Source organism: Trifolium pratense, linkage group LG1 (genome assembly GCF_020283565.1).
Source record: "Trifolium pratense cultivar HEN17-A07 linkage group LG1, ARS_RC_1.1, whole genome shotgun sequence".
In the NCBI taxonomy this organism is placed as follows: Eukaryota; Viridiplantae; Streptophyta; class Magnoliopsida; order Fabales; family Fabaceae; genus Trifolium; species Trifolium pratense.
This window is the reverse complement of record NC_060059.1, coordinates 35301617-35317319: the sequence shown is the minus strand read 5'-3', so window position 1 is coordinate 35317319 and position 15703 is coordinate 35301617. Positions and strand designations below refer to the sequence as shown.

General features: G+C 34.0%; 2 protein-coding genes across 2 annotated transcripts; one reads left to right on the top strand and one right to left on the bottom strand.

Annotated features, from left to right (window-relative positions):
• The first annotated feature begins 571 nt into the window (after positions 1-571).
• LOC123896785 (chaperone protein dnaJ 10) lies at positions 572-5132 on the top strand. The gene is made up of 10 exons (XM_045947161.1): positions 572-1004; positions 1091-1150; positions 1230-1312; positions 2198-2342; positions 2559-2688; positions 3195-3353; positions 3473-3648; positions 3941-4021; positions 4271-4402; positions 4688-5132. The coding sequence occupies exons 1-10, from the start codon at positions 918-920 to the stop codon at positions 4769-4771; spliced, it is 1137 nt and encodes a 378-aa protein (XP_045803117.1). The 5' UTR covers positions 572-917; the 3' UTR covers positions 4772-5132.
• Positions 5133-5234: 102 nt separating this feature from the next.
• On the bottom strand, positions 5235-8302 carry LOC123896793 (F-box protein SKP2A-like). The gene is made up of 4 exons (XM_045947173.1): positions 7815-8302; positions 6741-7089; positions 6229-6370; positions 5235-5884 (listed from the first exon to the last, which is right to left on the bottom strand). Exons 1-4 carry the CDS (start codon positions 8039-8041, stop codon positions 5520-5522), a joined length of 1083 nt encoding a protein of 360 aa, XP_045803129.1. The 5' UTR covers positions 8042-8302; the 3' UTR covers positions 5235-5519.
• Positions 8303-15703: the final 7401 nt, after the last annotated feature.

The window sequence follows — 15703 nt, the reverse complement described above, 5'->3', positions numbered from 1 at the left end:
TGGTAAAAATCACAAGAAACTTATGCTCACTCGGAGACTTGAATGATAAGTTATTGACATTGTTAAAATTAACAGTTATCTATTTTTATTGAATACTGTTAATTTTGATCGGTCTCAATAATATATCAAATAATTTTAGATTTTTGTGAAATTTAACATAAATAATCTATTTGATATAAACTTACAATTCAACGGTAGATTTTATAAAATTTGTATATGATATTTCATTTTTAACCTTCTAGTTCGCAGGAGAAGGAATCCTGATAATCTAAAGTTCGGCCGGGAAGTAAGTAAAGTTTAGCAAAAATTATTTCCATAAAAAATCGACTTGATTCCCCCAAACAATCTGTTCATGGTTTTTTTTTTCACAACCAATATCCGGTCTACTAAACCGCCTAATCTGATTCGGGAGTCAGTTCTAACATCAGGTGGTTCCACTTCCAACTCTCTCCTGATCGCAGTTGCGCGGTATTTTAACTAATTAAAAATAATTATTATTGAACAAGACACACCCCCATTCCCGAAGGAGAGCGACCCCAACAAAAAAGGAACCTAAGAAAAAGCACCCTCCATCAACAAGTCTAAAAGTTAACCTGAGAATTGAACCTAAGCCCCACTTGACAGCTCCTAAAGTCACTCACTGCCTTTTTCCAACTTTTTCACAAAAATTAAAATACTGAAATAACACTATGATTATGAAAGATACACAAAACAGCTTAAAAAAAACAGTTATTCCCGCTAAAAAGCACTTCCCCGTGATAACGAAATCATTATACACACATTTAGAACTGTAAAGCTACATACATACACACACACATTGTGAGATTTCACTTTCTCATTCTTTCTTTCTTTTTTCTTTCTTATTTTCTTTCTTTCTATTCTCTTCGTTATTCCTTCAACTTCCATCTTCAACAACAATGGTGAAGGAAACTGAGTATTACGATATCCTCGGAGTTTCTCCTTCTGCTACCGATGATCAAATTCGCAAGGCTTATTATCACAAGGTTTGTTTCCATTTCTTGTTTTTCTTTTCAAATCAGTATTAATATATTCAAATTGTTGCAATTGCAACTGATTTTTGTTTTTACAGGCAAAGCAAGTTCATCCTGATCGAAATCAAAATGATCCGAATGCTGCACAAAAGTTCCAGGTATCAAGTTGTTTATAATTTTATTTAGTTGTGAAATATATGACCTAAATTATAATAATTGAAGTGATTTTGTTGGTAGATTTTGGGGGAAGCTTATCAGGTTTTGAGTGATCCGGTACAAAGGAATGGCTATGATCAAAATGGAAAGCATTCTGTATCTAGGTAGGTACATATCATCATGCTTTGAGATTTAATTGAGTTCTTAATTTGTCGAACTTTTATAGTGTTTTGCTATTAATCAGGAGGACTAATTAGATTGGAAATTTTTAACTAGATACATTAATTTTTATTGATCCGTCTTTTTAATCGATTTAGAACTGGAAGTAGTATGAATTTAGAAACTATGCTGATAATAATTTAGTCTAATTTAGTCAAATTTTATGATTATGCTATTTTATAGTATTTTTATTTTCTAGGATATATATCTCAAGAAATATTTATGTCATGTATATAGTTTTTAAGCTCTTTGAGTATTAGGCATGACTTATATAACGTATGGTGTATATAACATCATGCAGTATTCCATTCCCTGAATAGCTGTTGAAACACAGTACTAGAGTTTCTATTTTTGTTTCTATTCAATACTCGGTGTTGTTAATTTTCACAAGAGCCTTTGCTGGCTGGCTAATACGGATTCCATACAGATCGGCGTTGTCTGAGTCACGATTTTACTTGGCTGATTAGGGACACAGCAGGTTTAAATTACAGTATAGCCTGTTTGGTTATGTTGTGTGGTTCTTGATGAATAGGATTACAACTCGCGGTGCAGTCCCCAAAACCTAAAAGTTTTGGCTGCAATGTTATAGACCGCAATCTAAAACCATGACACAGACATTCAACATGGTCACATCATATGTCAAGAGTTACAAATGCAAATTCCTCAAAGTTAATAGGAAAAGAGAAAAAATATAACTGTGGTGTAATCAATAAAATTCAAAGATGATCAGTATACACCCTTCCTTTTGTTGTATTAAATTTCTATGTTTCTTCCTTTATAGTGAAGTTGTTTTCACAAAATATTAATATATTATATGGATTCCTTGACAGAGAAACTATGCTTGACCCCATGGCTGTCTTTGCCCTGCTCTTTGGAAGTGAATTGTTTGAGGACTACGTTGGACATCTAGCTGTTGCATCAATGGCTGCTTCTGAAGTAGCTGATGAAAGCGAGGATTTGCAGGAAAAGCTAAAGGCAAGTGTGTTTTGAAATTCAGTTTGATTGTAACTTTGTTTTTGTCATTGTAAATTTGGCAAGAGAAAAAAAGCTCAGGTTCTTTTTTTACGTTACTAGAACTAGAACACAATAAGTAAAGTAGCCAACCCCAATTCCTCACTTTCTCTAATGAAAGAAAATATCAATGAGAGGATTTTTTAATGAAATTTTGCATTATGTTGTGCTTCAATATAGGCTGTCCAGAAAGAAAGGGAAGAAAAGCTAGCAAGATTTTTGAAAGATTTTCTCGGCCAATATGCCCGTGGTGACCAAAAGGGTTTCTACCAGCGAGCAGAATCTGAAGCAAGACGGCTTTCTCATGCAGGTTTGTGAATTCTAACTGCACTTCTTAGGGCCAAACAATTTCTGTAGCCTGCAATTGCTTATAATTGAAATCTGTAGATACTGAATACCACATGGAACTTCAAAACTTGACGTAACACTTCTCTTATTGAAATTTCAAACGAGTTGACTCTTACATTTCCCATCAAAACTGGAATGCTTTTTCTTCATTTCCTGTCTTGCAAGCCATGACCTATGGTGATTTATGCCTGCTACTAATGTCTATATAATTAAACATGTTTTGCTTTATAGCAAGTTATTGTATCAAGGATATTACCGTGTCAAATTGCGGCTATAGGTCTATAACACAGCAGAATTTGAACAAATCGCTACTGCTATGCGAAACATTATTTGGTAAATAGTTTTGTTAAATAGTGGTCATAGTGAAACTATAGCACTTTGGCATAGAAGAATTTGAACAAACCACTACTTTCTCACGATTGACAACACTAAACATTACTAACTGGTTACCCGTGTCTCGGTTTGCAGCCTTTGGAGTTGACATGTTACATACCATCGGCTATATATACTCAAGACAAGCAGCACAAGAGCTAGGGAAAAAGGCCCTTTATCTTGGAGTGCCATTTCTGGCTGAATGGGTTCGCAATAAAGGACATTTTTGGAAATCACAGTTAACAGCAGCTAAAGGTAGAATGACAGATATCTCCATTCTCCATTAGCAACACATTCCTTTAAATACCAATTGCTCCTTCTTGGAAGTTAGTTACTCCAAACAATGTCTAATTATATGTGTGCACATGATTTAGGCGCTTTTCAGTTGCTCCAACTTCAAGAAGAACTCAGCAAGCAATTTAAAACGGGTGGTAGTTGCCCTGAAAATGTTGACTCCCATATCCGTCTTAATAAGGATACTCTGTTGAATTCCTTGTGGAAGTTAAATGTAGTGGACATAGAAGTAACTCTTGCACATGTGTGTCAAATGGTGAGTCCTTTTGTGTAATCTGATATAATTAGTTGATCAGCAAACAGATTTTATTCAGCGCCTTTTGTCAAGATACCATGAAGCCATTGGTAAACAAATACAAGGTTCTTACCATATGATGAAATGAGGAATTGTCAGCTATGAAGACAGACCTGAGCTTAATGTATCTGAGACGAGTGATAGTGAATTGTAGATATGATTTCTATTATGAGATTTTTTTTAATGATCAACCAGCATAATAAATGAAATGAAAAAAGCTATAAGATTCTTACTCATAAATCTGTTATTGCAGGTGCTAAAGGAAAATAATGTTAGGAGAGAAGAACTTAAAGTTCGAGCTACCGCTCTTAAAATTCTTGGGAAGATATTTCAGGTACACATTTTATTTTAGCATCAATGTTGTAACCTTTATTAAACAAAAATAAAAAAATTTATACTTCTGAAAATCCTCCACTCAAATACACACAAAAGAAAGTGCCGCGGGCTATCATATCATATAATGAGAGTGATAAGAAGACTGCTTTCTTTGTCTGGAAACTATTACTTCTGTCCTTCTGCACTCACAAAGGATACTTATAAAAACTGCCTGATGTATTAGTATAATGTGATGTACTTCCTCCAGGAAAAGAATGCAAAAGGAGAAACACTGAAGAAGAAACTCGCTGTTGATTCTGATGACGAAGGAAGCAGCTCTGATTCATCAGACGATGAATCACACAGATCACTTACCTATCGAACTCCTTTTTTCAATCAGGTATGATAAAACTGCATTGACCTATTCGCAGCGATTTTGCATACATTTTTATATGAAAAGATGAATTGAAGGCACACACATGCACACATGCATAAGATGTGTTGATCTATATAACACATTTTGTATTGATGGTGTATTCAGCGTCTAAAACGTGTCTGTGTTGGGTACCTACATAAAATCGTGGTTGTTTAGTCGCTTCTATTTTTTCAAATTAATATCGATAGTTATGTGTCCGTGTCTGTGTCAATGTTTATCAGTTACACACATAAGTAAATGTTTCTGCAGGGTATCGGTAGGCTCTTCAAATGCCTTTGCAATCCAGCATTTGATGTGGATGATGATGAAGAGATAGTTTACAAAGGCAAATGATCCATATATACGTATGGACTGTATGAAACCAAAGTTCAGCCCTTGTCAATATTTCATTGGATGACGACATACTGAAAGAAATTGTCTCATACTCCTGAATGTAGTTTTGTGAAGACAATGGTGCAAACCATTAATATTTGGTTGTTTGTTGTAATTACATTGTCATCAAATTTACATGGGCATACATAACACTTGATCAAATGTCAATTTCAGTCAATTCCACACACCTCTTTTTTTCACTTATTTCCTCTTTTGTTTGCTATTCAATTGAATGGGACTAGATTGGAAATTCATGACAAACTATGTGATTGATTAACCATAGTGATAATGTTTCTGAGTGAAAGGACTAGACATTGCTCTATCTCTCTATATTATTTGACTTGTGGAGATTAAAATTTGAAATGAGTAAAAACACAGCTATAGTACAGAAAAACATTTACATCCAAGAAGCAATTCCAAGAAGTACATTTCCCAATTAGAAAATCTAACATTCATTTTAACATCCTTCCATAAAACCACATAATTTTAGAAGTCCATGTCTAATAATTTACCATAAGTTTATAGCCAAGCTTGGATTAAACTAATATTTACATCCAAAATGTCCTAAACTAGACAAGTTCAAGTGCTTCTACATGATATAATACAGCCCTCAATATAAAACATCTAATAGAGGTAAATTATTTTTCACTTCTCTAGTCCCTTCAAGGTACTTCCCTACAGTTTCTTTATACATCAAAACCTAACTGGTTCAATGGGCTGAGTGAGGGAAAGGGCTTATAGCACTGTGCGGCCGGACACAACATGCACAGTGCACTGATGTAAGATTAAGACAGCCACTGATTATGAGTGAATGTCTTCCTGAGCATGTGTGAAGCGCAGGAGATGAGTCGCAAACAGCTTGAACAGCAGAAGGGGTGAGAGATGTACACTGGCTAATGTTCAAAGTCCTCAAACCATCTTCTTCATTTCCACCATTAACAGATCCCCACATCTTGTTGTTCACTTTGCTTTGTGCCAATGAATACATTGCTCTGTCGGTTATGTTTTTGCAGAAGTACAGCCCAAGTGACCTCAGATGAGGACACCTATCTGCCAAGGCTATTACGCTATCATCTGCAGCAAACAACATTGGTGTCAAGGTTGCACTGTCGCAAATCATGTGATGAAAGCTATGAAGCACTAACACAAACACGACACAACACTGATAATAATGTGAGAAAATGTATAATCAAAGTAATTACATGTGTCGGTGTTGTGTCAGACACCGGACACACCTTTAATCAGAAATGTTAATGCTACATAGGATGAAAGGCATACATCTATATGCTAAACTAAGCTCAAGTAAATGAGTAATAAGGGACAAAATGGAAGATGGTAGAACCACAAAACTTAAGAACACCACAACTAGTTGGCATACAGTAAGTAGATATAAACTGCTGTGATTTTGAATGAAATACCTGTTATAAGTAAACAACCACATAAGTCGAGTGTTCTAAGATCAGGACATCCATATGCTAAACTCATCACTCCAACATCACTGACTTGTTCACACCATCCAAGGTTCAAAGACTGTAACTCATTGCAGTAATGTCCAATTGCCTGCACAGTTCATAAGACTTTGTCTGGATAAACAACTTAATTAAGTGCCTAAAGCATAAATGCTTACTATCATATAAGCGTTAACAAATAAACTTAATTAAGTGCTTATAACATAAATTCCTATCATATCATAAATGCTTAGCATAAATGTTTTCATTTTAAGCTATAAGTTGTGTTTATAAGCTATCATAGAGAACTTATGAAAATAAGCTGAAAGCAACTTATGGATGTGTCATAAGCTATTTTCACAAGCTGTCAAGCTCTCCCAAACAGTCTCACAAGTGCTAGTAAATAAATTCAACAAGTAATCCAAACATATCCTAATTCTTTTTTGAAATTGATGACCAACAAGTCTCAATCATATTCAGACCTGTAATGCAGTATCTGATACAGCTTTAACACAACCACACAGATTCAAAATTTTCAGCTTTCTGCATAAACTGGCTAGGTAAGCCAGAGCATTGTCACTAAACGCTGAACAGCCACTAATGTTAAGTTTTGTAAGATCACGACAACCAAGGGCAACAGCATACAACGAACTATCGGTAAGCTTGAAACTTTTGCTGAGGTCCAGAATCTGCAAGTCACGGCAAAAGTTCGCAACAGCCTCAACAGCATTGTCTTCTAGTTGAGGCTTGTCTTGACGAAGGATTAGAGTTTGCAGTTTTGTGAACTTCGGAGCAAGTGATAGGACCAAGTTATTCATATTCTTGCTACACCTGAAATGAGAGGAAGTAACTTGATGCAGTTATTAATAATTTAGTAGGTCATATATCATTGTAACACTTTTTTACCGTACTAAAGACATTTGACTTGTAACTACTTCTAAAATCACATGAATAGTTGTAATTTGTTAACAATATAATTTTTTTACACCGACCGTGTTGTATCAAAACTAAACTCATAATTATAATAAAACATGCATCACCTTTTGATAAAAGAAAACCAATTCATGTCAATTAACCAAGATACTCTGCATAGCCATATTAGGCCACTGTAATTTATCTATATTCCTGCAGTGAGTGTAAAAAGTAAATAAAAACAAGAGTCCCCAATCAAAGGAATCCTAGTACTAAATTGATCCAAAACCAGCCTTTACCACATGACTTAAACACGGTCATAGCATGGTTACCACTAAAGGTGGCAAAGCCACTAAGTATTTGCACTAACATAACATGTTTACCTAAAAAAATTCTTATGTGAAATTCCTAACCTATTCTTAAAGTATTGAAAAATATGAAGTTCCATAAAAAAACATGAGAAGTAACTAGTAAATCAACATGCTGATATATAGACACATAAAAAACATATGTTTCAAAATTTAAATCATATATCCACTATTTATTTATTGTGGGGTGAGGAAGAAAAAATAATAATAAAATGATAGCAATATTCAAGAGAGAAATCATTAGAAGAAAAAGATAAAAACAGAACATGTATATACCATGAGAGTGATAAACGAGAAAGACCAAAAGAAATAGCATCTCTCCATCCATGACAAACATGAGAAGCTATAATCACCATTTGATCATCCAAAAGTGACAATATTTTCATCAAAAGTTCAACTGGAATATCCTTCCACTCTGTGATCATCACACTCACATCACCACCTTTCATCTTCACCATTTTTCCTCCAAAATTTTCACTACCACCACCGAAAGTAACCATCATAATAAGTTTCTCAAATTAAGCACAAGTTCAGTTCCTCATAAGCTCTCAAATTCTATTTTATTATTTCCACCTTCACCGCCTTTTATACAAAGACAAGAGAAAAAAAACCAAATTATTACTAAGCTCTTTATTTTTTTAATAATAATAAAACATGGTACAAGGTTAAAAAATCATTGTACAAGTGATGTCACACAAGGTAAATGGATAAGGCTAACAAGTTCTAGAACCTACATGTTGAGACCAAAACATACACGTCCCCAAAATTACTTGGATATAAACAAACATAAGAATAAGATACAGTGATACACCACTCATACTACTGCTAATAATTATAGTAGTTTTTAATTTGCATATAATAATAATTTTTTTGGGTACATTAATATGTTGTTGTTATTAATGAGTTTAAAATTTGATATAATAGTTAGACTGACATACTTGGATACACAACATGTTATTGAATGTATCTGTAAAATAAATTTACATTGACATAGCGTAAAATTATTTTTTTGTTTTGTTTTGTGTAAATCGGGTATTTCTAAACGCAACTACAAACACTAATTCTTTGAGTTTTGTGGGACCTAAATGAACGATAAATTCTCATTAAAAGTTTTAACTTTTTTTTTTACCATGATATTGGTATGAAGTTTCCACATCCGTTAGCGATCGATGACTAATCTCCGTCAGGGAATCTGTGTGACACACAAAGTGAGTTCTTCCATTCCAATTGAATTTTTTCCATACGCATGAGCTAGCAATCAAACAATATAAAAGTTTTAACTCTACTTTATTTAAATGTGAAAAATGTGACTTGAAATCTCAGTTTCTCTAATAATATCTTGGTGTACAGTAATACCGAGATATAACCTCTTAAATTTTGCTGAACTCAAATAAATGATGAATATATTAAGAGTTTTTAATCAAGTATTTGCATGTTACCTAGTTACTTTTTAAATTTTCTTTTGTTATATTGGAGCTAATGAAATTTAAATCTAAGATCTCATATACTACTCAAACCCCTCACTCTAGACTAGATTTAATTATTTCTTTAATTGTTTAATAAGAAATTAAATATGTGAAAAAGAAAAAAAAATTGATAACTCATTAATTAACCATTTAAAAAATTGAATTAACCTTATTTACAAGTTATTATTGCATACGATTTTTGGTATACAATGTTAATACATGACAGTTTAAGACATCAATTAGTGACGGATTTGGAAACAAGACGAGATTAGTCTTTGATTTTGGCATCATCACTAAACAAATACAACGAAGTGTGAGAGACAAGTAACAATGACAATTAAATTGAACAGGCTAATTAATTGATCAAATAACTATGTGTAAAGCAAAACCACCCAATTAATCCAAAGTACAAGATAGAGATAATAGAGGAACAAATAAATCAAAATTGGAAATTCTTTATCCAGTTCGACCTAAATTGAGCAACGTCTGAAAAAGAGAGCATTTCAATGATATGCAGTCGATAACTCCTTACAAGAAAACAGCTTCAAGATTTCTCGAAGAACAAACTATATCTTCTACTATATTCTCTCAATCTCTCATACAACAATAGAATTACAAGCGTGAGTTAGAAATTGTTTGCAATTACTCAACAAGAGTAATCCTCAATTTCTCTCAAACTCTCACTTGATAGATTTTACTCAAGAACTCACTAGAAAAAGTTTTGATCCTTCCTCCAATGAATTTGCTATCCAAGATGTTTGCAATGTGTTTCCCAATCCTAAAATTTCACATAAAAAAACTCTCAATCCTTAAGTTTGATTTCCTAAGAATTATCTCTTTTTAGTTTAACATTTACTTTCATGTTGGTCTCAAAAAATTGCAAAAAAAAGATATAGAAAAGTTATTATAAAATCCAAATCTCACGAAGTCATAAATGAAGGACAATTAGGTCCGTTTAGATTAGTTTATTTTTGAGCTTATGCAAATAACTTATGTAATTCTTATGTATTATTATAAGTTTTTCAATAAGATGCGTCAAAAAAGGTAGTTTATCAGAAAATAACTTATAAAAATATAATATTTATCCGTGAAAAGTTTTTTGTTTTTTAATGAAGCAAAAACTTTATTAAAAAACAAGAGGGAAAGAACCAGCATAAGGCATGCTAGAACATCCTCCAAGAAGAGTACAAAAAAGATAAGCTATTTTCATAAAAGTTATGAGTTAACAAAAAAATTTATTTATTTATATAAGCTATTTTCATAAATTAAAAAATGAGTCAAATCCAAACGGGGCTTTAAGAATGAAATGAAAAGCTAAAAAAATGTGGAATTCCTCTGCAATGAGATTTCATCAAATTAAAACAACTATTGCATATTGTATTGCATTTAGAACATACATAACACAGTCTTAATTAAACATAATAGGCACAATTGCATATTGTATTGCATTTAGAACATTCATACACATATATAATAATACATTGTGGACATATACAAACCCAGCAACCATTATTCATAATTAAACATAGTGTACAACACAAAACCTAGTAATAGTATACATCATAATTAAACATTGTTTAAACCATGGTTATCAAAACCGGATCGGACCGGTCGGTCGGACCGTGAACCGATCATGAAAACGGTTCGGTTATGAGCAAAAACCGGATAGGAAACCAACCGACAAAAAAACGCGTGAACTGGTTTTGAACCGGGTTGAACCGACGAACCGGCCGGCACGGTCCAAGCGGTTCTGCAGATTTTATTTTTTTTTAAAAAAAAACAGGGCAAAACGACATCGTTTTAACTTTTTTAAAAAAAGAAAAAACTGAAACAAAACAACACGTCATAGGAATAGGAAAGGTTTGTTTTTCATCGTTGGAATTGATTTTTTTTGAAGGCAGTATGTTGTCAATTGATGTTATGGTGCTATTTAATTTATTATATAATTTCTAATTTGGTTTGAATTATAAATTTTATTTTATTTTGACTTGTGATATTTTATCTTTTTAATGTATGAAATTGTGAAATATTGAGCAATTATTCGTATATTTTTATTTCATATGAGGATATATGGCATCTCTGGTACCAAGTTGGAATTGGATTTTATCAAATTTTTACTTCTATATTCTCCTGTGCTACAAAAGATGATTGTGAAGCCTGGTCCAAATGTCGTCCCGGAGTTTTTGATGAAAGCACTACTTCGGTTCAAAAGAGCATCGGTAGAAGCTGAAGTCATTTGGGAAGGCCGTTATGCCATATAATTAAACATCCTTAACAACTGTGATGTTGCTTAGCCTTATTCATATCTTGTCTGTGGTTCTCTTGATGAATTTATGGAGTATTAATTAAAATATATATATTTAATTAAAAATGGTTCGACCCCGGGTGAACCCGGTCCGACCAATTGAACCTTGAACCGGTGAGCTCGCCGGTTTGATGACCGGTCCGGTTCTGACAACCTTGCTTATTATATAAAATTATATATAAAATAAATATATATACATTATGTGGATATGGGGCGGGGTGGGTACTAAGGTACTCGTACCCGCACCCATACCCGTTCATTTTTGCGGGTAATTACTCATACCTGTGCCCGTACCCAAAATGCAGGTTTTTACCCTACCCGTTATGAGTAATTTTTGCGGGTGCCCACTGGGTATGAGTCAAATTGTCATCCCTATAAGAAACAGGAAAATAGGGTACCTAAAACTAGCTTTTGCTCTTATCCCTATAAGGCACAGTCGCACAGAGCACACCTGCCCCAAACAACAACACCACTACCCTCTCATAGTCACCGAAAACACCACACACAAAGTACTACTATAGTACACAAGGTTATCAAAACCGGATCGGACCGGCCGGTCGGACCGTGAACCGATCATGAAAACGGTTCGGTTATGAGCAAAAACCGGATAGGAAACCAAGCGGAAAAAAAAAACGCGTGAACCGGTTTCGAACCGGGTTGAACCGCCGAACTGGCCGGCACGGTCCAAGCGGTTCTGCAGATTTTTTTAATTTTTTTTTTAAAACAGGGCAAAATGACGTCGTTTTAACTTTTTTTTAAAAAAAAAAAAAAACTAAAACTAAACAACACGTCGTAGGAATAGAAAATGTTTGTTTTTCATCGTAGGAATTGATTTTTTTGAAGGCAGTATGTTGTAAATTGATGTTATGGTGCTATTTTGTGTTATTGAATTTAGTTTATTATATAATATCTAATTTGGTTTGAATTATAAATTTTATTTTATTTTGACTTGTGATATTTTATCTTTTTAATGTGTGAAATTGTGAAATATTGAGCAATTATTAATATATTTTTATTTATATATTAATTAAAATATATATATTTAATTAAAAACGATTCGACCCCGGCCGGTTGAACCCGGTCGACCAATTGAACCTTGAACCGGTGAGCTCGCCGGTTCGATGACCGGTCCGGTTCTGACAACCTTGGTTTAAACATTGTTTAAACCTTCATTTTTTTTTTGTTGACAGGATTTAAAATTAACCTTCATAGTAGCTGCTAAATATGTAGTAGTTATTATTCAAGTGGGAAGGACATTGTGCACAACGTGTGAAGAATTTAAAGACATTGATGTTGAAACCTTAAATGCAGACGTTGATTGGCGTGCATTTTACACAATGACAGATATTGATCATCAAGGGCAATGCCGTATGATTTGTTTTTATACTTTAACTTATTATTTAATAAATGATATTTAATAGATATTGACAGATATTTATTTATTTGTTTTTATACTTAGCAGCATCATGCGTTGCACATAGTGTTATTTCAACTGTGGAAGCAATAAAAAGATTGGAAACAGGAATACTGGAGAAGCTTTCGGTCCAAGAATTATTGGACCATGTTGAGATGGGTGATACAGAGGGAGCTTACAAATATATAATGGAAAGAGGTGTTTCGTTGCAAAAGGATTATCCCCTCTCCCAAGGTACTAATGCTGTGAAAACATTTATTGCCGGATACAAATATATCCATACCGTTGCCGGAATTGCAGAAAAGATGTTGAAGTCCGCTGTTTACCGTCAACCCGTAGTTGTGGTCATCATTGTTGGGGATGAATTTGAAAACTACAAAGCCGGCGATGGTATTTTTTAGACTGAGTCTGACCTTCATTCAGGAGGAGGTTTACACTCTGTTTTAGTTATAGGTTTCGGTAAACTTCACGGAAAAAAATATTGGATAATTAGAAATTCTTATGGTACCGAGTGGGGGTATGAAGGCTACGGCTTAATCCTGAGAGATTTTGGACCTTTCTATGGGATGTGTAACATCGCCGAAGAACCTTCTTATCCTTTATGGGAGGTATGGAATCAATTTTTGCTTTTCATAATTTTTTTAAAATGTTTGGTTATCCTCTTTATTCTGTGAACTATGTTCTTTTGTGATTGCTGTTGAAACAATTAAGAATTTTGACACGGATTAAAATTTTGACGTGTGATTTGGTTTGAAAACTTGTATTGTTAAAGGTTGAGGAGGATAACGATGGACTCACCTCAGTTGACTCCGATACTGTTAGTGAAGCTGCAGCTGTATCTGGGAGAGTTTTCTCCTCTTCTGTTGTGGTTCCCGGTTTTTCTAAAGATGCAGATATCTTTTGCTATATTTGATTATGTTTGGCTGATAACACATAGGATAACTTATGTGTTTCTATCTTGTTTAATTTGTTTGAAAGTATTTTTTTAATTTCAAGTTAAGCTATACTGGTTGTTAAAAATTAATTATATGGTAATCAACCAAGTTGCTCTGTTTTTCTTTTAGAATGCAAGAACCCTTTTATTAATTGTATGAGGTCCTTGAGGTCTATTAAGTCAATCATCAATAAGTTTTCTATGTAGTTGGTGTGTGATTCTAATTTTAAAATTACTTGAATGATGATTGAATCATCTCAAAATCAATGTGTGAATTAGAGCTGTCAAAACGGGCGGCCCGATCGGGCTTTGGGCTTCGTCGGGCCGGGCTAAAAAGCCCGATTAAAAAACTGGCTATAAAATTAGTGCCCGAGCCCGGCCCGGGTAGTCGGACTTTCGGGCCGCCCCGGTTTATTTATTTTTTATTTTTTACTTCTAGTGCTCAAACTCAACCATGTAAATAGCATTAATAATTCTCGCGCGTCCTATTTTTTACTCATCCGCTATATATATATATAATAATTCTCGCTCGCCATATTTTTACTCATCTCCTATCTACGAGTTTCTCGCGCGCCCTATTTTTACTCATCCACTACCTACGAGTTTCTCGCGCGCCCTATTTTTATTCATCCACTACGTACGAGTTTCTCGCGCGCCCTATTTTTACTCATCCACTACCTACGAGTTTCTCGCGCCCTATTTTTACGCATCCGCTACTTACGAGTTTCTCGTGCGTCATATTTTTACTCATCCGCTACCTACGACTTTCTCGCGCGCCCTATTTTTACTCATCCGCTACGTACAAATTTCTCGCGCGTCCTATTTTTACTCTTCCGCTACCTACAAGTTTCTTGGGTGCCCTATTTTTACTCATCTACTATACTTAAGTAGCGGACGGTGTTTTATAATTTATATTACAAACTAATTTCAAATCATCCAAAACAATTTATTTATATTTATATTTTATTTTTTAATTTTAATTTTTTCGAGCTTGCGGGCCGCCCGCGGCCCATTAGGGCTAGCCCATATTTTAATCGGGCCAGGCTAAAAAGCCCGGAAATAATTTGGGCTAGGATTTTCAAAGCCCGAGCCCGGGAAAAATCGGGCTTGGCGGGCCGGCCCATTCGGGCTAGCCCATTTTGACGGCTCTAGTGTGAATACATGGCTCATAAGAATACAGTAATTGTTTATGATTTTTAAACGATCTTTCTGATGATTATGTTTGGCTGATAACACATAGGATAACTTATGTGTTTCTATCTTGTTTAATTTGTCTGAAAGTATTTTTTTTCTTTTCTTTAAGTTAAGCTATAATGGTTGTTAAAAATTAATTATATGGTAATCAACGAAGTTGCTCTGTTTTCTTTTAGAATGCAAGAACCCTTTTATTAATTGTATGAGATCTATTAAAATATGGGCCGGGCTAAAAAGCCCGGAAATAAGTTTTGTATGTAGTTGGTGTGTGATTCAAATTTTAAAATTACTTGAATGATTATTGAATCATCTCAAAATCAATGTGTGAATACATCGCTCATAAGAATACTGTAATTGTTTATGAATTTTAAGAAGATACTAACATTATTATTATGAGAGATGGGTTATATTTCAATTTTTGTACTATGCAGATAAAATTGGAGAACAACAGCAACATCAGAATTTTCCTGACGAGCCAACAACTGAATCTACTTCTAGCACATGGATTGGCAAGAATCTCATAGTTGAAGATGATATGAAATCGCCACATGATGTAGATTCGTCTGTATGTTGATTAATTTATGATCTCTATATTAATGTTCATTGGTCTGTAGAATAAAATTTGTCTGTACATTTGAATTTTTCTATTCTTTCCCTCCTGTTAATATATATAATTATACATACATAGAATAGCGTATGATATGAAAACTCTTTATGTAGGAATGGGTGTGTGTCACAATTTTTATAATGATATGGGTTTACTGTTGCTTATGTTGCAGGCAGGTGTATCTGCCTCTCTTCCAGAAGCTGCTTATGGGTGTGTATCTGCCTCTGCTTTGTCGAAACCTTGAA

What these genes read in the sequence shown, in the direction of transcription:
- LOC123896785 (XM_045947161.1), top strand. Translation starts at nt 918, where the DNA reads ATGGTGAAGGAAACTGAGTATTACGATATCCTCGGAGTTTCTCCTTCT. An exon ending in ATTTGCAGGAAAAGCTAAAG is followed by an intron (nt 2,343 to 2,558) that starts GCAAGTGTGTTT and finishes GCTTCAATATAG; the next exon opens with GCTGTCCAGAAAGAAAGGGA. An exon ending in ACAGTTAACAGCAGCTAAAG is followed by an intron (nt 3,354 to 3,472) that starts GTAGAATGACAG and finishes CACATGATTTAG; the next exon opens with GCGCTTTTCAGTTGCTCCAA.
- LOC123896793 (XM_045947173.1), bottom strand. Translation starts at nt 8,041, where the DNA reads ATGATGGTTACTTTCGGTGGTGGTAGTGAAAATTTTGGAGGAAAAATG. An exon ending in TCTCGTTTATCACTCTCATG is followed by an intron (nt 7,090 to 7,814) that starts GTATATACATGT and finishes CTCTCATTTCAG; the next exon opens with GTGTAGCAAGAATATGAATA. An exon ending in TGGTTGTTTACTTATAACAG is followed by an intron (nt 5,885 to 6,228) that starts GTATTTCATTCA and finishes TGTTTGCTGCAG; the next exon opens with ATGATAGCGTAATAGCCTTG.